Source organism: Mycothermus thermophilus, assembly GCF_041956435.1.
Source record: "Mycothermus thermophilus strain CBS 625.91 unplaced genomic scaffold VTJ04scaffold_1, whole genome shotgun sequence".
Lineage (NCBI taxonomy): Eukaryota > Fungi > Ascomycota > Sordariomycetes > Sordariales > Chaetomiaceae > Mycothermus > Mycothermus thermophilus.
In genome coordinates, this window is record NW_027191427.1 from 1,655,526 (window position 1) to 1,670,893 (window position 15,368).

The following is a 15,368-nucleotide window of genomic DNA, read 5'->3' on the forward strand; positions in this document are numbered from 1 at the left end:
GGATACTTGACCCTCTCTCAAGCTACCGGGAAACCGTAAGCACGTATTCTGCTTTGGCCATATAATCATCCTTTTCGGAAGTAGTTGGTACATACGGCCATACCCACAAGAAAGCACGGGATCCCGTCCGCTCTCCCCTAGTTAAGCTTGTGAGGGCCCGAGTAGTAGTTGGGTCGGTGACGACCAGCGAATGCCGGGTGCTGTATGTCTTTTTTGCGTGTCACCCTCTTTTTGGCATTTTTCTTGGCGGCTATGGTATTATTACCCTCAAAATAGCCCGGAGTCTGACGACGACTGCCCCTCTGCAATTGTTGAGTCAACTCAAGAATGACTTTATTTCATTTTATTTGTATTTTAAAGCATATCATTTGTGCCACGCTCAACATCAAGACGTGGTGAGGCAACGTGATTGTTGATTCACTCCAGGCCATACCATGCATGGTTTATAGGCCCTCCATCCATCTTCATCGCCCTGGTTGGTTCATCCCATCGTCATAAACCCCCCTATCATCTCATCGCCATACTCCCAAGTTCATTAGAAAAACCAAGGCACATTCCCCTCCTCACTTACTCTTCACTCCGCCGACGTTCCGCTCGATTTCCCCTTCTCTCCTGCTATCCACGAAAACGCGGACGCACTTCCCAGCGGGTTATTCCTCGAGGGCGGAACCAATCCGCCACCACCGCCGCCGCTACCAAGAGACGAAACAGCCGAAACGCTCACGCTCCGCTTCATCAGCCCGGCGCCGCTCCCGCTTCCCCAGCTAACTGTAGCACCACCGCCGCCGCCGCCACCGCTCGACGAGCTCTCCGTCTGCGTCTTCCTCCGCTGATCAGCCCCGCTGGCCGCAGCAGCCGCAGACCGCGGCGGCGCGGCCGGCTCGTATGCGGCGCCAGTTCTGGTGGTTGAGGAGCTGCTGCTGGCGCCGGACTTGTTGGTTGGGCGGAGGACCTTCATGCTCCGCGGGCGGGTAGCGGGCTGGTACCCGCTCAGCGGGGTGCTGTTGTCGCCGAGAGCTGCGGCGGTTTGGCGCCAGGGCGTGCGGATGGCTGCTGCGCCGGCCGACTCGCGACGGGCGCTGGGCCCAGGGTCTGCAGTGCCCAAGTTCGACGACGACGGCTCTTTCGTGGATGTGGTTTTCGCCAGCGGAGTGGCGGTAGAATCAGCAGCAGATTTCTCACCAGCGCCCCCTGTTCCGTTCTCCGACGCGGAAGGGACGGTGCCAGCGGCTGATGATGATGTCGCATTATTTACCGGTTGGCTTGCCGGCGCGGTGGGTGACACCATCCCCTCGGAGCCGCTCTCCCCAGCTGATTTCGATGCCGAAGTGCCGCTACTGTTGTTACTCCCTTCCTTGGTTCCCTGAACGGACCCATTCACTGATGACGATGATTTATCGGTGGCGACAAACTCTGGCGCCGCTGCGTTCAGCTTGGGCTTGCTTGGCGGGATGTTTGCCGTCGCGAGGTTCTTGAACACGTTATCATCCTCGGGCCGCACGAACGGGATCGAGAGTTTGTCACGGTCACTCCCATACAGCGTCATGAGATTCCGCGAAAGCAGAATGTCGGCCCCGTGAAGACGCAAAGTATGGCTGCCAATGAAGACGCGGATGGCCTTGGTGGATTCGGGGGTCTCAGGCTGTCCCATACCGGTCACTTCAAACTCGGCCGTGATGCTGGGGAGATGCGGTGCCGGGCTCGCTGACCGCGAGTTAGATTGCGTGACCCGGGCCTCGGCCAGGAACACGGGAAGGGTGATCCTATGAACGCCGTCCATGTCACGGTGAATTCGGTTGACGAGATCGAGCTCTTTGAGGAGCGAGTACTCCACCGTCGACTTCTGGGACCCTGTGCATATTACTGCGTAAAGAAGACCGCTCGAGGTGAAGTTGGTGGTGAGCCAGCAGCGAATGATGGAAGGCGGCGAGCCCAAGATGTACAGTACCGGCGGCGGCTCCGGCATGTCGGGGAGCGAGTCATCGTCGTGGCCCATGGCAAATCCGCTGTCGATACCCAAGCTGCTGGCACGCCCAGACATGCCCGAGTGCATCGAGTGAACAGAATGACCTGCCGAGCTGTGTCTCCCGTCCGACTTGTGCGAGTAGGACCGCTCCATCATGTGGTGGCCTCCGCCCAAGCCACTGCCCGGCCGGATGGGACCAAAGTCTGAGGAATGGCGGCCACCATGACCGCCCAAGCTAGCGCCGTGCAGTGCGCTCTCATCGAAGCGGACGCTGTTCGCGCGCGACGCTGCTCCCCTTCGTATTGGCTCGTCATCCGCTTCAAGGTGCAGTGTTCCAAGTAGATTCTGGCCCTCCTCGCCCAAGTCATCGATCAGTTCACTGGTTGGCACGTGCACTGGTCCTGGGGGGGCCCAAGATTAGCCGGGAATCTAAATGACTAACGAATGAAAGGTAAATGGGTTTGATTCTCACCATGTTGGGGGGTTCCACCTAACACACTTGGAAAAGGCGAGTTCCAAACGGATTTGAGAGCGGCATCGTCGGCCTGGCGCTTCTCCAGCGTTCGTAGTCTTTCCCCATGCAGCTGTTGGATGTGTTGGATCCTCCTCAACTCCATCTGAACATCATGCAGCTCTTCGCGGGTGACAACGAAGACGGGATCCATACCCGGGCCGACTGGGGGGAAATGTTGTGGGAGAGGAGGAATATATTCGAGACTGGTATGGACGGGCGCGAGAGAGAGGACTTGGGATTTGATGTGGCTGGGCTTTCGCTCAGGAAGTCGGTTGAACGCAATCTCCCCACTCGTGGACTTGATGAGGCGGGTGCAGCTCGGGATTTCTCCGTGGTCTTATACCTCGACAGCATCAAATCTCGAGGTCGACCGCCCCCCACATCGCCCGCAGAGAGACCGCCAGGCCCTTGCGACGTCTCTCTCGCGCCTGCTCCGTCTGCAATGGTTTCGTGGATCGTAGCGAGTGGTGCTTTAACGGTCGCGTAGGCTCGATGTCGGTAAAACGGGTATCGAGAGGAGATCGGCCTCGTCGGGATGGACTCCTCAGACTTGAAGGAGCGTTAAGAGACGAGGTTATTAATCGGCACCGAGCGAATGGCGGGTCGGCGTCAAAGATGGTCGGCAGGCAGGTATTGACCAAATAGCGACGGGCGCAGGAAGCTCGATGGACGGGGACCGACGATGACGAGGAAGACACGAAACAAGATGGTGTTGAACTAGAGCCTCAGGGAATGCAGATGCCACCGGGAAGGGGGAGGACACGCCCAGCGCAGGGAGTGGAGTCGCACCCGGGGATTTGAGAGCCGCGGAGCGTGATGGCAGACAACAGATGATGGATGGGTAGGGTGTTGGCGATGACGATGAGGGGCACGAGGCACTACGCAGTAAAGTTCGGGTTGTTGGCAGGGCTACGCGGCGTTGGTTGAAGATGAGATGTCAGAACAATCTCAACAGAGGTGCCTGGATTGTTGATCGCAGCGTGTGTTTGCAGTTCGGGTTGCCAGGGAGGACGGGAAAGATGAGCCTGTGGGGTTTGGGGTTTTCCAAGGTCGATTAATCGGTCGAAGCTCGAGTTTGTAAGTAATTCGGATCCCGAATGTGTGTGTTCACGTTGAGACTGCGAAGATTGCGAGGAAACAAAGCCGCGAGGATCACTTGTTTCGCCGGTTGCTATTTTTGCCGCGATGTGCTCTAGAAGGGTTTGGAGAGAAGTTGGTTGTTTGGAGGGTTCGGGACTGTTTCAACAGTAACATGCCGGGTCCAGGATGTGGTGCCGTGAAGTGAGAGGTGAAGCTCTTCTGCCTGCCTTAGGTAAGCAGAACAGAGCCACTGGACCTGCCTCGAGGTCTCTCTGCCTGCCCGTTTCTGTTCCCGGTTTCACAGTTTCAAGTGCCTGGTTTGGAGACTCTAGACACAGTGTCGGAAACGGTCTTCCCAACCTTCTGGTACCACACACCCAGCAAGCAATCACTTCGCTCGAGGCCAACAGACATAAGCCCATTCAACGTCCAGAACTGCAAGGGTTAAACTGATGACTGAGTCAACTCAAAGTCGTATACTGGTGTCAGCAAATCTCTACATGTGAGCCGAACGCGCTGCGTGGAGATCCAGCCAGAATGTATGCAGGCCATTCCAATAATCCACTTTCCGCACTGTTTGCTGCCGTCAAACGTGGGGCAACCCCAACCCTCCCATCCACTCCATCCCGTCCATCACAAACTCTTCCCCTTGAGGTGCTTATCCTCCTCCAACCACGGCGCGTCCCGCCACTCAGGCCACACATAGTCTTCCCTCTTCTCGTCCGCACTGATGTGCGGCCTTACCAGCTCGTAAAAGATCCGGTACGCCTCTGGGCTAAGATGCAGCCCGTCCGGGAGCAGCTGCTCCAGATACCCGCGCACCCCGCCCTCCGGATCTCCGAGCAGCGGCGGCAGGGCGCCGCCCTTCTTAATCTTCTCGCGGTAACTCGGCGTCATTTCTACCGCCCGGTCATATATGGCCTTGTACAGGTCGATGAGCGTGACTCCGGGCGTCTCCGCGGCGACTTGCCGGACCGCCTCCGAGTACTTGGCCGAGATCTTCGTCTGGCGCGCTGCGGCGGGGTGGCCGATGGCCTTGTCAAGCATGGTGACGCGGATCTCGTCTAGGGGCGGCGGTGTAACCAGGAAGATCTTGGGCTTGTGCGCCACGATGTGCGGGTGCGTGATGATGCGCTTGAGGTTGGCCTTGAACTTGTCCAGCGGCACATGCTGGAAGTTGGTTGGAAGCGGTACGCAGGCGTCGTTGGCTCCGAAGAGGACGAACTGAGGTCGGGGTGGGTTGGTTCGACCGTGTCAGCCTCTCTCACCACCGCATGACTCCGGGAGGAACAAGAAATCAGTCCCTACCAGGTACCTGAGCTCAGGCACACCGGGGCCTGGCGGCGCAAACACCTTGGGCAAGATGCTCAGGGCATTGGATGTGTTGTAGCCCGAAAAGCCGCGGTTGACGACGTCGAGCCGCCGGAGTACCTCTGGAGACGGGATGTGTCAACCAACGTCGTATTTCCACACAACCAGGCCGTGAACCGCATGGGTGGTTGGCCGGGGAATTACTGACGCGCCTGCAGAGCCGCTTGGAGGGAAAACCCGTTGGAGACATCGACGCCGCCCTGGAAGAGCGAGTCGCCGAACAGGACAAGCTGAGGATATGAGAGCTGCGAGGGGGAGCCACCCGAGTCAATCAATTGGCCTTGATTCAACACTTTCCTGGCATTGGAACCAGTAACCTACCGCCATTGGTATCGGTTGCTCTCGTCTTGGGGGTGGGATCACAAATCTGTAAGTCCGTGTTCTGTTGTTTGAGATACGCAAGACAGGAACCGGATGAACGGGAACGAAACCCGGGACATGCGAAGCAAAACCTCTTGCAAGCTCGAAACAGTTCCGCTCGGAATGTTAAAACTGGCGCAGGGAAGTCCACAGGGCAACTCGGGAAACCAGAAACCAAACAAGGCTGAGGTTCAACAACAACAAACAGCGGCAGGAGCTTCGGAATCTCCTCCAGGCCAGGAAGGACGGTCACGGGTGGGCACCTGTTGCCTTCAAATACCGCTTCAGTAATAACCAGACCCGGCTCACCGGTTCATGGAGAAGAAAGTAGCACCCCCCGATGACGGGGCGACAAATCTGCCTCTCCCCGTGGCCCGCACCCGACGCGAGATAGGCCGGGGACTGCGGTGGCCTCTCTCAAGGGGGAAAGCGGAGGGGAGCCTCACGCTGGACGAGACATCTTGCTCTCTCCGCAAAAACGACCCATACACACAGTATGGGGAGAGAGAGAAAAAGGGAAATCATCAGCCCGCGGCCCCACCGCCTCCCTCTCCATCCGCTTTGCTGGGTCCTGGGTGCTGCTGCGGAAATGGGATGGGGGGGCGACAGGCCCCGCAACCGGCGCCCGCCGGCGTTGCTTAAACTTTTTTGCCTACTAATACATACCATGAGTACGTACATTCACCTAAGGTACGGAATATTCCATCATGGAAAACACGCAGTCCCGCTGCTGGCTTCCTGTGGCCCCTTACAACAACCGCATTATCCGAGATGCCTGGTTCCAGGTTTCCTCACGCCTCAGTCGGTGTAGGTGGGCACGGCAGAGGCAAAAAGGTGAGGGCATGGGGGGCGGCAAAGGCCAAGGAGGTGAAGGGCGTCCGATTGGCAAGGAGACAAGTCCGTGGCCCTGGATGGGACCCCCGCAGCGCCTCAGATAGTGTGATGCCGTCCCATGGATGAGGACACTCGATGGCATCCTGGGAGAAGAAGCGCACGAGTGAAGGAGAGAGACCCGACACCGTCTGGACGGACAGCCAACGAGATGGTGCAGCAGGTTTAACACCACGCTAGTGCCCCTCACTGGCGGCGGCGGCGGCGACAGCAAGGGGGGCCTGGCTGGTCCCCTCCGCTCTTTTCTTCCAAGCCTTCCATGACATCCACCAGTCCAGGGCACCAGCAGGTCCTAGCAGAGCTGGAAATTCCCAACCATCTGGGCTGGTAGGTGGGCGAGCGGCGAAAAGCTAAGCTCGGCGGCCCAAAACCGCCGATTGGCGGCCAGTCACATGGAATGGACCAGCGATTTCGATCGGGACTACCACGCTAAAAAAGGTTATGATTGCTTTTTCCTTTTGCCGAAGTCCAGCTCGCCGGTGTGCGCAGGAGCCAATCGACGAGAGACGGTGAAAGGCGGTCGGGGTGGGCGGGCGTGGACGCACTTCTCTTTCGCTCTCTCATCGGACAAGGTCCCATCAAGTGACCCATGCCGGCTGTACTCCGTAGCGAGCAAGCCATTTTCACGGACGGACCAGGGCCTCGGGTCTTCACGTCCACCTGAGTGGACGGTCGGCAGTTTGAAGGACATTAAGGTAGACATCCAAGCCAACAACAACCCCGCAGGCCCAGGTCCTTGACCGTTGCAGAGAGCGAGACCTTGGACCTTGGTCAGTCCCCCGCTTCCAGCTGCCTCCCGTCCAGCTTCCTGGGAAACTCCGGGCCGGCAGAGCATTGTCACGGATGACCGTTGTGTCCCGATCCGATTGACGCATGCATAAAGCAAACAATATCCATGGGAAGTGATGGTGCGCTGAGACACCGTCAAAATGTCTGCAAAGCTTCGGGCATAATTCCCGCTTCAGCTTAGATCTGCCCTATGCCGCCTTTTCTGGCACCGTGCCTTAGGTGGCATGTACCTTAGCCTATGAGTCGAAAGTGGGGTGACGCAGCAAAGAGCCGGAGCGTGACCTGGAGGAGGATGGAAGGTGCCGGAAGGCTGAGCTTCCAGGTTGACACCAGAGTCACCAACAAGCTTCATCACTGTGTGGGACGGATTGGTTGAGTTCCTTATCGATAAGCTTAGATCCCTTCCTGCCCACCCTGGGGACAACCAACACCGCCTCCAACATCATCAGCCTCCCCCAACGAGACAGCAATATATTTCGTTGAACCCTTGGCCATTGTCGAATACCTGGTCTTGCATAGCTAACTGGATCTTGTTCCACTGGATCTGTAATCCGGATCTATGACGGCAAACCTAGAACCAACATGACGTCATATGTCGATCGTCTCTGTCAAGGCAGCTGCATAGTAGTTGATGCTCATATCTCATGTCTACATGACCTTAGGGGCCCCGTAGAGTGAAAATTTGAATGTCCTGACATATTCTCATCCTGTTCCAGTCGTCACTTGATCCCCGATCCCCCTGATATTTCTCAAGTGGACGATTATCTCCTACATTTAGTTCCCCATGGCTTCGCAAGCAGCATACTACGTGGAGAAGGCGGTAGGCCATGAAAAGGAGCACCTCAAGCAGGATGTATCGAACTACGAAGACGTAGGATCCGGCGAGACGATGAAAGCGCTGGTCTGGGAAGGCAAGCAGAAGGTCGCCGTTGGTATGTCTATGCCCGTCTATGAGCGTCTTCCCACCCCTGACCGTCTTCCACTCTCACATCAGTCGACACGGCAAAACCGCGAATCCTCGAGGATGGAGATGTCATTCTCAAAGTCACCGGCACCACTGTCTGCGGAAGCGACCTCCATCTTCTCCACGGCAGCGTCGTCCAGATGAAGAAGGGCGACATTCTCGGCCACGAGTTTTGCGGCATCGCAGAGCAGGTCGGGCCCGGGGTCAGCAAGATCCAAGTCGGCAAGCGATATGTTGCCGCCTTTCAGATCACCTGCGGCGAGTGCTTCTACTGCAAGCAGAAGCTCTCGTCGCAATGCGAGAGGACCAACTCAAACACCACGGCCAAAGCCATGTACGGCGCCCAGTCTGCCGGCTTCTTCGGCTACTCGCACTTCACGGGCGGCTTTGCCGGGGGTCAGGCTGAGTACGTGCGTGTGCCTCTTGGCGACAACAACTTGCTTGAGATCCCGGATGGTATGCCGGATGAGAAAGGTACGTTGTTGTGATTGCCCTGGCTCACAGACGCTGTGCAACATCTTTGGGGAGACCGACATATCTGACTATTCTTATGATGATTAGCCCTGTACCTCTCGGATGTACTTCCCACATCGTACAACGCCGTCAAGGACACAGCCGTCTATCCCGGCGATCAAGTAGCCATCTTCGGCGCCGGACCCATTGGCCAGATGGCAGGCGTGTTTGCAGTCGGCGAAGGGGCAAGCAAAGTCATTTTTGTCGACACCGAACCGCGGATATCGGCCCTCAAAGGGCGCTGGCCGGCTGAACACGCCGACAAGCTCGAGCTGATCGACTACAAGACGCTGAGCTTTGGCATCAACGTAACGGGAAAGGAAACAGTCGTCAGCCGGCTGAAGGAACTCTGCAACGGCCGAGGGCCCGACGTGGCCATTGAGTGCGCAGCCGGCGAGTACGCCAAGGGCTGGATGCACTGGCTCGAGATATCTCTTGGGGCCGAAACGGACACGAGCGAGATACTGAATGAGATGGTCGAGGGTGTGAGGAATTACGGACGCTGTGGTGTTACGGGGGTTTACGTCGGATATGTAAGTCAGACCCGGGCGTTGAGACTCGGCCCCTAATTACCCCTTTACTCTCTGGCAGTTGATGCTGACATATCGACTCTACTCATAGACCAACCACTTCAACATCGGCTCGGTCATGCAGCGTGGGATCCGGCTCATCGGTAACGGACAAGCACCCGTGATGAAGTACTGGGAGGGGCTGCGCGACAAGATCCAAAGTGGCGAGTTGGATCCGACACAAATGCTATCCCACCGGTTCCGTCTGGAGGATATCGACAAGGTCTACTATAAGTTTGACAACAAGGAAGACAACATCCAAAAGGTGTTTGTCGAAACCAAGTTTTCGTTTCCTCGTGCCGCGGGAACTCCTGAATTGACCAAGCTCTGAGCATGGGGGGTTGGGGAGTAGAGTTCTGTGCTAGGTACAATTGAGTGTACTCAACTTGGATGTTGTTAGCCTTATATACCTCCTAGGAGTCAAATTGCACACTAGTACCACTGTCCTTCATGAATCGCAGAGTTGAAAATGAGCTCTTGAGCTGAGTCAGGAATCTGAAGGACGAAGGTGGGTTAGGGTTTCGCGTAGACATACGTAATCCGGCATCCTTGAGAGGGGTGGGTGGCACAGGGTCGGAGTAGAATCCGTTTCTCATATCTCACATCTTTCATTAAGATATCGGCTGCAGCGGTCCACCTGCACAGCATCACCACCCACACAGGGACAACAAGGATTATCTCCCTACATATATACACTTCACAGTGCTGTACTCCGTACATAACTATCCGCTGCAGACTCGGGAACATGCTTCCGGACACCTGCTGCACGTGTGCCTCGCTGCTCTCGGCCGCGTCACAACAAATCTCGGCAGACTCCGAGAAACCCGTCCCCAATAAGCATCTCGACTGCTGCGGCCGTATCATCTGCGGCGCCTGCACGTCTGTAGGTTCCCCCTTTCGCATCTCCCTACGCTACCCTACCTAGGTATCACAGCCTCGTGCTTGGCCGTCAGGACGGAAGCATGTAATAATAGACTAATACAAGAGACACCAATTCCAGACAAACCCGCGCTTCTTGCTGTACTGTCCCTTTTGTCAAACCTCGGGCCGCTGTCCTCCCCAAGGTGACAGCAGACCAGGACCTCTGAAGTCCCAAACCAGGCCCGAGAAGGCGGCAGAAGCAAAAGAAGAAGAGTGCCGTGGTGCCGAGTCCGACGAATCTAACATCCCGGCACCACCTCCGTACTCACCCACCGCCGAACCCTTCCGTGACACCTCTTCTTTCCCCGAATCATCCTCACCATTCACATCACCACCAGCCTACACCCCCCTTCCCACCAACAACCCCCTTTCCCTACCACTACCACCACCATCACCATCACAAACCAAGCCACAACCAACCAAAGAGCAACCACAACCCGAACAACTACCACCAAAAGGCTACATCCTCCACCACCTCCGCCACCCTCCGCAACCCAACCCGGACTCCCTCACTTCCCTTTCCCTCGCCTACGGCGTCCCCATCCCCGTCCTGCGCAAGCACAACCGCATCCCGCCCGATGCCGACTACCTCCTCGCGGCGCGGCACACAGTCCTCATTCCTCTCGCTTATATCACCACCAAACCCCCACCACCTCAGATCCCGTCTTCATCCTCTTCCGAGTCAACTGCAACACATGCTACCAATGCTGACGGGACAACCCCCTCTCTACAACTATCCCTATCCCCCAACCCGATCGATGACGAAGCGACCCGCGCCCGCAAAACAGCTCTCCGCCGCTTCATGGTCGCGGTTCGCGAGCCCGATTACGACGCGGCAAAGGTGTATCTGGAAGATGCCGACTGGGACGTCGATGCTGCCGTGGGGAGGTACTTGGAGGATGTAGCGTGGGAAAAGGCGCACCCGTTTCCGTCGACATCTTTTGGTGGTCGTGGTGATGGTGGGGCCCGGTCGCGCGGAGAGGGGAGGGCTGGGTGGTGGAAGAGACACTTGAAAGGGTTGAATTGAACGGGAGTGGGAAGCAATGATGTGGCGGTAAAGGGAGTGGTTAATCCAACAGGGGAATAACTGCAAAATCTATGGCCTCTTCCCCATGCAAGAACCATTATCTCATGTCAAGTTGGGATTATTATCTCCATTGATTATGTGACCCAGTATCAACGCCGCCATATCCCATCGCGCCGCCCGTCCGTACATTTGTAGCGCATTAGTATTTACACGGATACTCATTCTAACCTTACCAAACAAGCCCAAGACTGTGTCATCATTACGAAGACCGGCATGATAGCGTTGGTTTCTCCCAACTTCAAGTTCAGAAGGCAGACCTTGTCCGGATATCCTGCATCGCAAAACCAGTCAGCAAACACCGTATCCAAAGATCGCAAAAAAAGCAGAACTGAGATCAAAACTCACCGAAATCTTCCTCTCAATCTCCCTCACCGACCGATCCAGCTCCCCAGCAATCATCTGCTTCTTGTCGTTTGGCAGCAGCGTAAACCTCTCACACAAATCCCCATCGATCACCCCCTTCACAGGCACGTAGTAGCCCCTGTAGATGAGGTGATCCCGGCCGGCGAGCGGCGGGTCCTCAGCGCGCATGTGGCTCTCCAAGTTCTGGAAGAAATCCACATCCTCCCTACTCACAAACGGGATCAACACGCCAATCGTTCCCTGGATCCCGCTCCACACCAACACGTCCTGGCCGCCCACCACCAAGTTGGTCTTGACGATGCTTGTCGGCAGGTCCTGCGTGTAAAAGTGCGCCATGAGATCTAGCCGGTTCGGGGTGCCGTGGAGGTACTTCCTGGGATGGAGAAGCTGGATCTCGGAACCCGGTTCATCTGCCTCCTGGCTTGCGCGCTCGGGACAGCGCACGATCCAGACGTTGCCGAAGCGATCACCACCGGCTACTGACTCGTAATCAACCATGTACGTGCACGTGGTCCAGCGGTTGATGACGTCGTCACAAAACGGCAGCAGCTTGTTCACCTCCGGCTTGTACACGACGTACGTGACGCCTTGTTGGACGTCGCCCACGATGATGCGACTGCCCTGGGTTTGGAGAGAAACGATGAGCTGGGGTGAGACTTCGCCCTGCGCCTTGCGGAGGAGTTGGCGGAGACCAAGGTCATAGATCCGGAGCATCTTGCCGATGCCGGCGAGCAGACGACCCTGGAAAGGAATCAGGGCCATCGGTGGTTCTTCGATCTTGGTTTTGTGGATGAACTCCAGGTCCCTGCCATCGTCATGGAACCGGTAGACATGAATGTACCCTTCGGTGAACTGACGGGGGTTGAGCACCATGTCCTTGCCGGTGCCGACGATGAGGAAGCTTTCGCCATCCTGGCTGGCGAATGGAACGACTGCTGCGCTTACAGCAGCCTCGTTGTTATCGAGGTCAATCCGCTTCAGGACGCTGGGCTCCTCGCCTAGCGGATCGATGATTTCGATGCACGAAGCCCACCGTCCCTTGGCCCTCGGGTAGCCAAAGTCTTCGGGTGGTAAGACTGTCGAATCGCCATTCGAGGCGTTGGATTGATCCAGGAGCTGCTGCCGCAGCTCGGGTGGGAGAGTGTTATTATCCGCTTCAATAGTATAAAAGTATGGCTGCTCCGGGTGTTTGACGAGTTTCTTTGGGGTGTGGGTGAGCGGGATGGATTTTTGAATCATGGTTTGTCCAAGATTCTCAATCCGGAAGATTCTGGTGAGTTGGTCAGCAAGAGAACCAAACCATAAGCAACCAAAAAAGCATGATGCGTAAGAGAAACGTTCTCAGAAGGAACAATTGATACAACACTTGGTTGTACTCAAACCTCATTGCCAGATTGGCGTAGGAATCCCTTTTTTCATCACAGAACGGAGCCACAAAATCGACCTGAGAAATAGGGGAGTTGCTGCACATACCTTAGGTAGCCGGCATGGATGCCAACCATGCCCTCAAGGCACTGCTCGCTGCTGAAGTTCCAACCGTAGTCGAGCTCAGCGTAGTTCAAGGGGGTCATGACGAAGTTCTTGGTGGCTGGATTCGTATACCCGAGCCAAGGTCTCGAGCTCAAAGCGAGCACACATGCCCTGTTCTCGACGGACACTTGGAACAGTTTGGTTGGTTTCGGCCCCAGGAACTTTTGCCGTGTGTCGGTAAGCTCGCCGGTGACCTCATCCAACACCGTCCTCAAGTACACCCCGGAATGCAAGCCGATATGAAGATAGAGCGTCATGCCGCCCGTGGAATCCTCCATCGACATTATCAAGAGAGACGAGGGCGCCGATGTCAGGGCCTGGATCGACTTCATTTCCAGCGTGGACTCGGGGTCCAAACTAAGGATACGGACTGTGCAGTCATCGCATCCGACAGCAAGGAACGAACTCCGCCTGAGACCTTCAGGCACCTTGCCCAGGCTGAGAGAAGTCACTGTCCCAGACATTTGCTTTTTCTCATCATACTCGGCAAGCGACCCATCTGCATCCATCTCGAAGTAGACGATCTCGCCTGAACTCAGAGCGATGACGACCTGGTTCTCGTTTGTTGCAGCGGCCACAATTGACCGATGCTGAGGGGCCGGCCACTCGTTCACACGGCCCGCAACGATGTGCCGGATGCCCTTAGGGTGGACCTGGATCAAGCCCTCCTCACCCAGTTGCTGAACGGCCAGCGTCGGTACCGTCGTTAAGAAGCCACTTTCGGACACCTCTTCGACCGTCTCGCCGATGCTCAGAACAAGCGACGCATTGGTGAAGGACAACACAATGTACCCATCATACTCGTCGTACTTGGTCAGCTTCGTGGTCCACACAGCCGAGGCTGTGCCGGGCAGCTCCGAGGCGACAATCTCAGACACCTCGAGGCCGTGTTTAAGCATGCGGAAGGTGCTGCGCGCCCTGTTTCCGCAGACCGTGTAGATTTGTGGCGCGTCCTCGCCGGTCAGGTTTGCCACTTTGCAGTCAGTAAGAGGATTCATCGAGTCGATGCTCTCCACCAACGTCAGGTTTTCCAAGGGCCGGGGCCGGAAGTAGACGGGTGTGTAGGGTGCCCGTGGATCTGCTGGAAAATCGTCGCTGGTGAACTCGGTCTCCTCGTCGTCGTCTCCGAGCTTCTCAAACTGGTAGAAGTGGTGATTTCCAAACTCGCTTGCGACGAACAGGAAACCGCTTTTCAGGATGCACAAACTGTTGGCGATGGGAACAGTGTCAAAATACTTGATCTTAAGGCGGCGAACCTCGCCAGTAGGGTTACCCTCCGCATCTTCGACCATGTCGAGTGTGACCTTGAAGAGATCGCCATCTTCAGTCTGGAGGAGGAAGAAGAAAGCGCCCGCACTGCCCTTCAGCTTGTGCATGACCCCCGACACGATGGTGCGTTTCCTCTGAGGATCTTCGGTGGCACCGCGCCGCCTGGGGATAGGAACGCGGAAGGCCTCCTGGTTCGAGTGACGATACGTGACACTCTCCTCGCCACAAACCAGTACACCGCTGGGGCCGTCGTTGCCTCCTGGGACCTGAAAGAGAAGATTTGCTGTCGGGTCAACGGTGTCGGACCATTTGCGAACGACGTGGTTAAGACCCAAGTCTAGCTCATAATAAACGAGCTGCGCCTCGGGCTCTTTGGCCGCCTCGCCGGTAGGGTCTTGGTCGGCCTCGGTATAATCCAGCTCGAGGGCAGCAAAGACGGGGTTGGCGTAGCCGACATCGAGGGCGACGAGCGACAGGACCAAAACGCCGGGCTTGTGGGCTTCCAGCGGCGACGAAATGGTCAGCTCAGCCTGCGCATTCCGGTTGAGAACATAGACCAGCTTGTTCTTCTCGATAGACGCGATCAGGCAGGCCCTCCCTTTGGGGTCGGCGGCCAGGAATTGGCCGGGAACGACACGGCGCACGCCTGATTTGCCAAAGGTTTCGAGATGGATGCGCGAGAACTTGTTTACCTTGGGCAGGTATTCGAGAATGGTGATGCGTCCCGAGTCGCTTGCGACGATGATGTAGTCTAGGGCAGACGCGTTTTAGCACAATCCGGAACAGAGGATGATTCCGTAGGGCGGGATGGCAAGCCCACCGCGCGTTTCTACACGGAGATCATCCCGCCGAAGCTGCGGAGCAGATCGAGAATCACTAATTGTCCGAGAAACGCGGGGAGGGGGGTGGCGGGAGGTGTGAGACGATGCTACTCACCTTTGGAGCTGCCGGCCAGGCGAAAGGAAGCAAGGGCGCGGATGATGCCAAAGACATCGTGTGACAAAATGGTATTGACCTTTCCCTGCCTGGGGTCGGGCTGGAGAAGGGACAATCGCGAACCCGAGGCGGTGATGATCTGTTGCTCCTTGGTCCCCGAGAACTGACCCAGCAGCGCCTGCGTGATGGTTGTTGGCGGCTGGATTGTCAGCGAGTACAGGAACATATTCGACGTGGTCGCCATG

At 56.8% G+C, this 15,368-nt stretch overlaps 6 protein-coding genes across 6 annotated transcripts; 3 read left to right on the top strand and 3 right to left on the bottom strand.

The window, feature by feature from the left end:
• Window positions 1-574: 574 nt before the first annotated feature.
• VTJ04DRAFT_613 (uncharacterized protein) lies at window positions 575-2,631 on the bottom strand (the record flags this gene model as incomplete). The annotated part of the gene is made up of 2 exons (XM_069364319.1): window positions 575-2,367; window positions 2,439-2,631. The coding sequence occupies 2 exons, from the start codon at window positions 2,629-2,631 to the stop codon at window positions 575-577; spliced, it is 1,986 nt and encodes a 661-aa protein (XP_069223223.1).
• Window positions 2,632-4,193: 1,562 nt separating this feature from the next.
• On the bottom strand, window positions 4,194-5,258 carry VTJ04DRAFT_614 (uncharacterized protein; the record flags this gene model as incomplete). The annotated part of the gene is made up of 4 exons (XM_069364330.1): window positions 4,194-4,784; window positions 4,869-4,993; window positions 5,080-5,176; window positions 5,253-5,258. The coding sequence occupies 4 exons, from the start codon at window positions 5,256-5,258 to the stop codon at window positions 4,194-4,196; spliced, it is 819 nt and encodes a 272-aa protein (XP_069223224.1).
• An 87-nt stretch (window positions 5,259-5,345) lies between these two features.
• On the top strand, window positions 5,346-5,582 carry VTJ04DRAFT_615 (uncharacterized protein; the record flags this gene model as incomplete). The annotated part of the gene is made up of 1 exon (XM_069364341.1): window positions 5,346-5,582. One exon carries the CDS (start codon window positions 5,346-5,348, stop codon window positions 5,580-5,582), a length of 237 nt encoding a protein of 78 aa, XP_069223225.1.
• Window positions 5,583-7,755: 2,173 nt separating this feature from the next.
• On the top strand, window positions 7,756-9,348 carry VTJ04DRAFT_616 (uncharacterized protein; the record flags this gene model as incomplete). The annotated part of the gene is made up of 4 exons (XM_069364352.1): window positions 7,756-7,903; window positions 7,966-8,409; window positions 8,497-8,981; window positions 9,070-9,348. 4 exons carry the CDS (start codon window positions 7,756-7,758, stop codon window positions 9,346-9,348), a joined length of 1,356 nt encoding a protein of 451 aa, XP_069223226.1.
• Window positions 9,349-9,762: 414 nt separating this feature from the next.
• On the top strand, window positions 9,763-10,965 carry VTJ04DRAFT_617 (uncharacterized protein; the record flags this gene model as incomplete). The annotated part of the gene is made up of 2 exons (XM_069364363.1): window positions 9,763-9,900; window positions 10,018-10,965. 2 exons carry the CDS (start codon window positions 9,763-9,765, stop codon window positions 10,963-10,965), a joined length of 1,086 nt encoding a protein of 361 aa, XP_069223227.1.
• A 304-nt stretch (window positions 10,966-11,269) lies between these two features.
• VTJ04DRAFT_618 (uncharacterized protein) lies at window positions 11,270-15,367 on the bottom strand (the record flags this gene model as incomplete). Its single annotated transcript, XM_069364374.1, has 4 exons — window positions 11,270-11,296; window positions 11,371-12,658; window positions 12,862-14,938; window positions 15,124-15,367. 4 exons carry the CDS (start codon window positions 15,365-15,367, stop codon window positions 11,270-11,272), a joined length of 3,636 nt encoding a protein of 1,211 aa, XP_069223228.1.
• Window position 15,368: the final 1 nt, after the last annotated feature.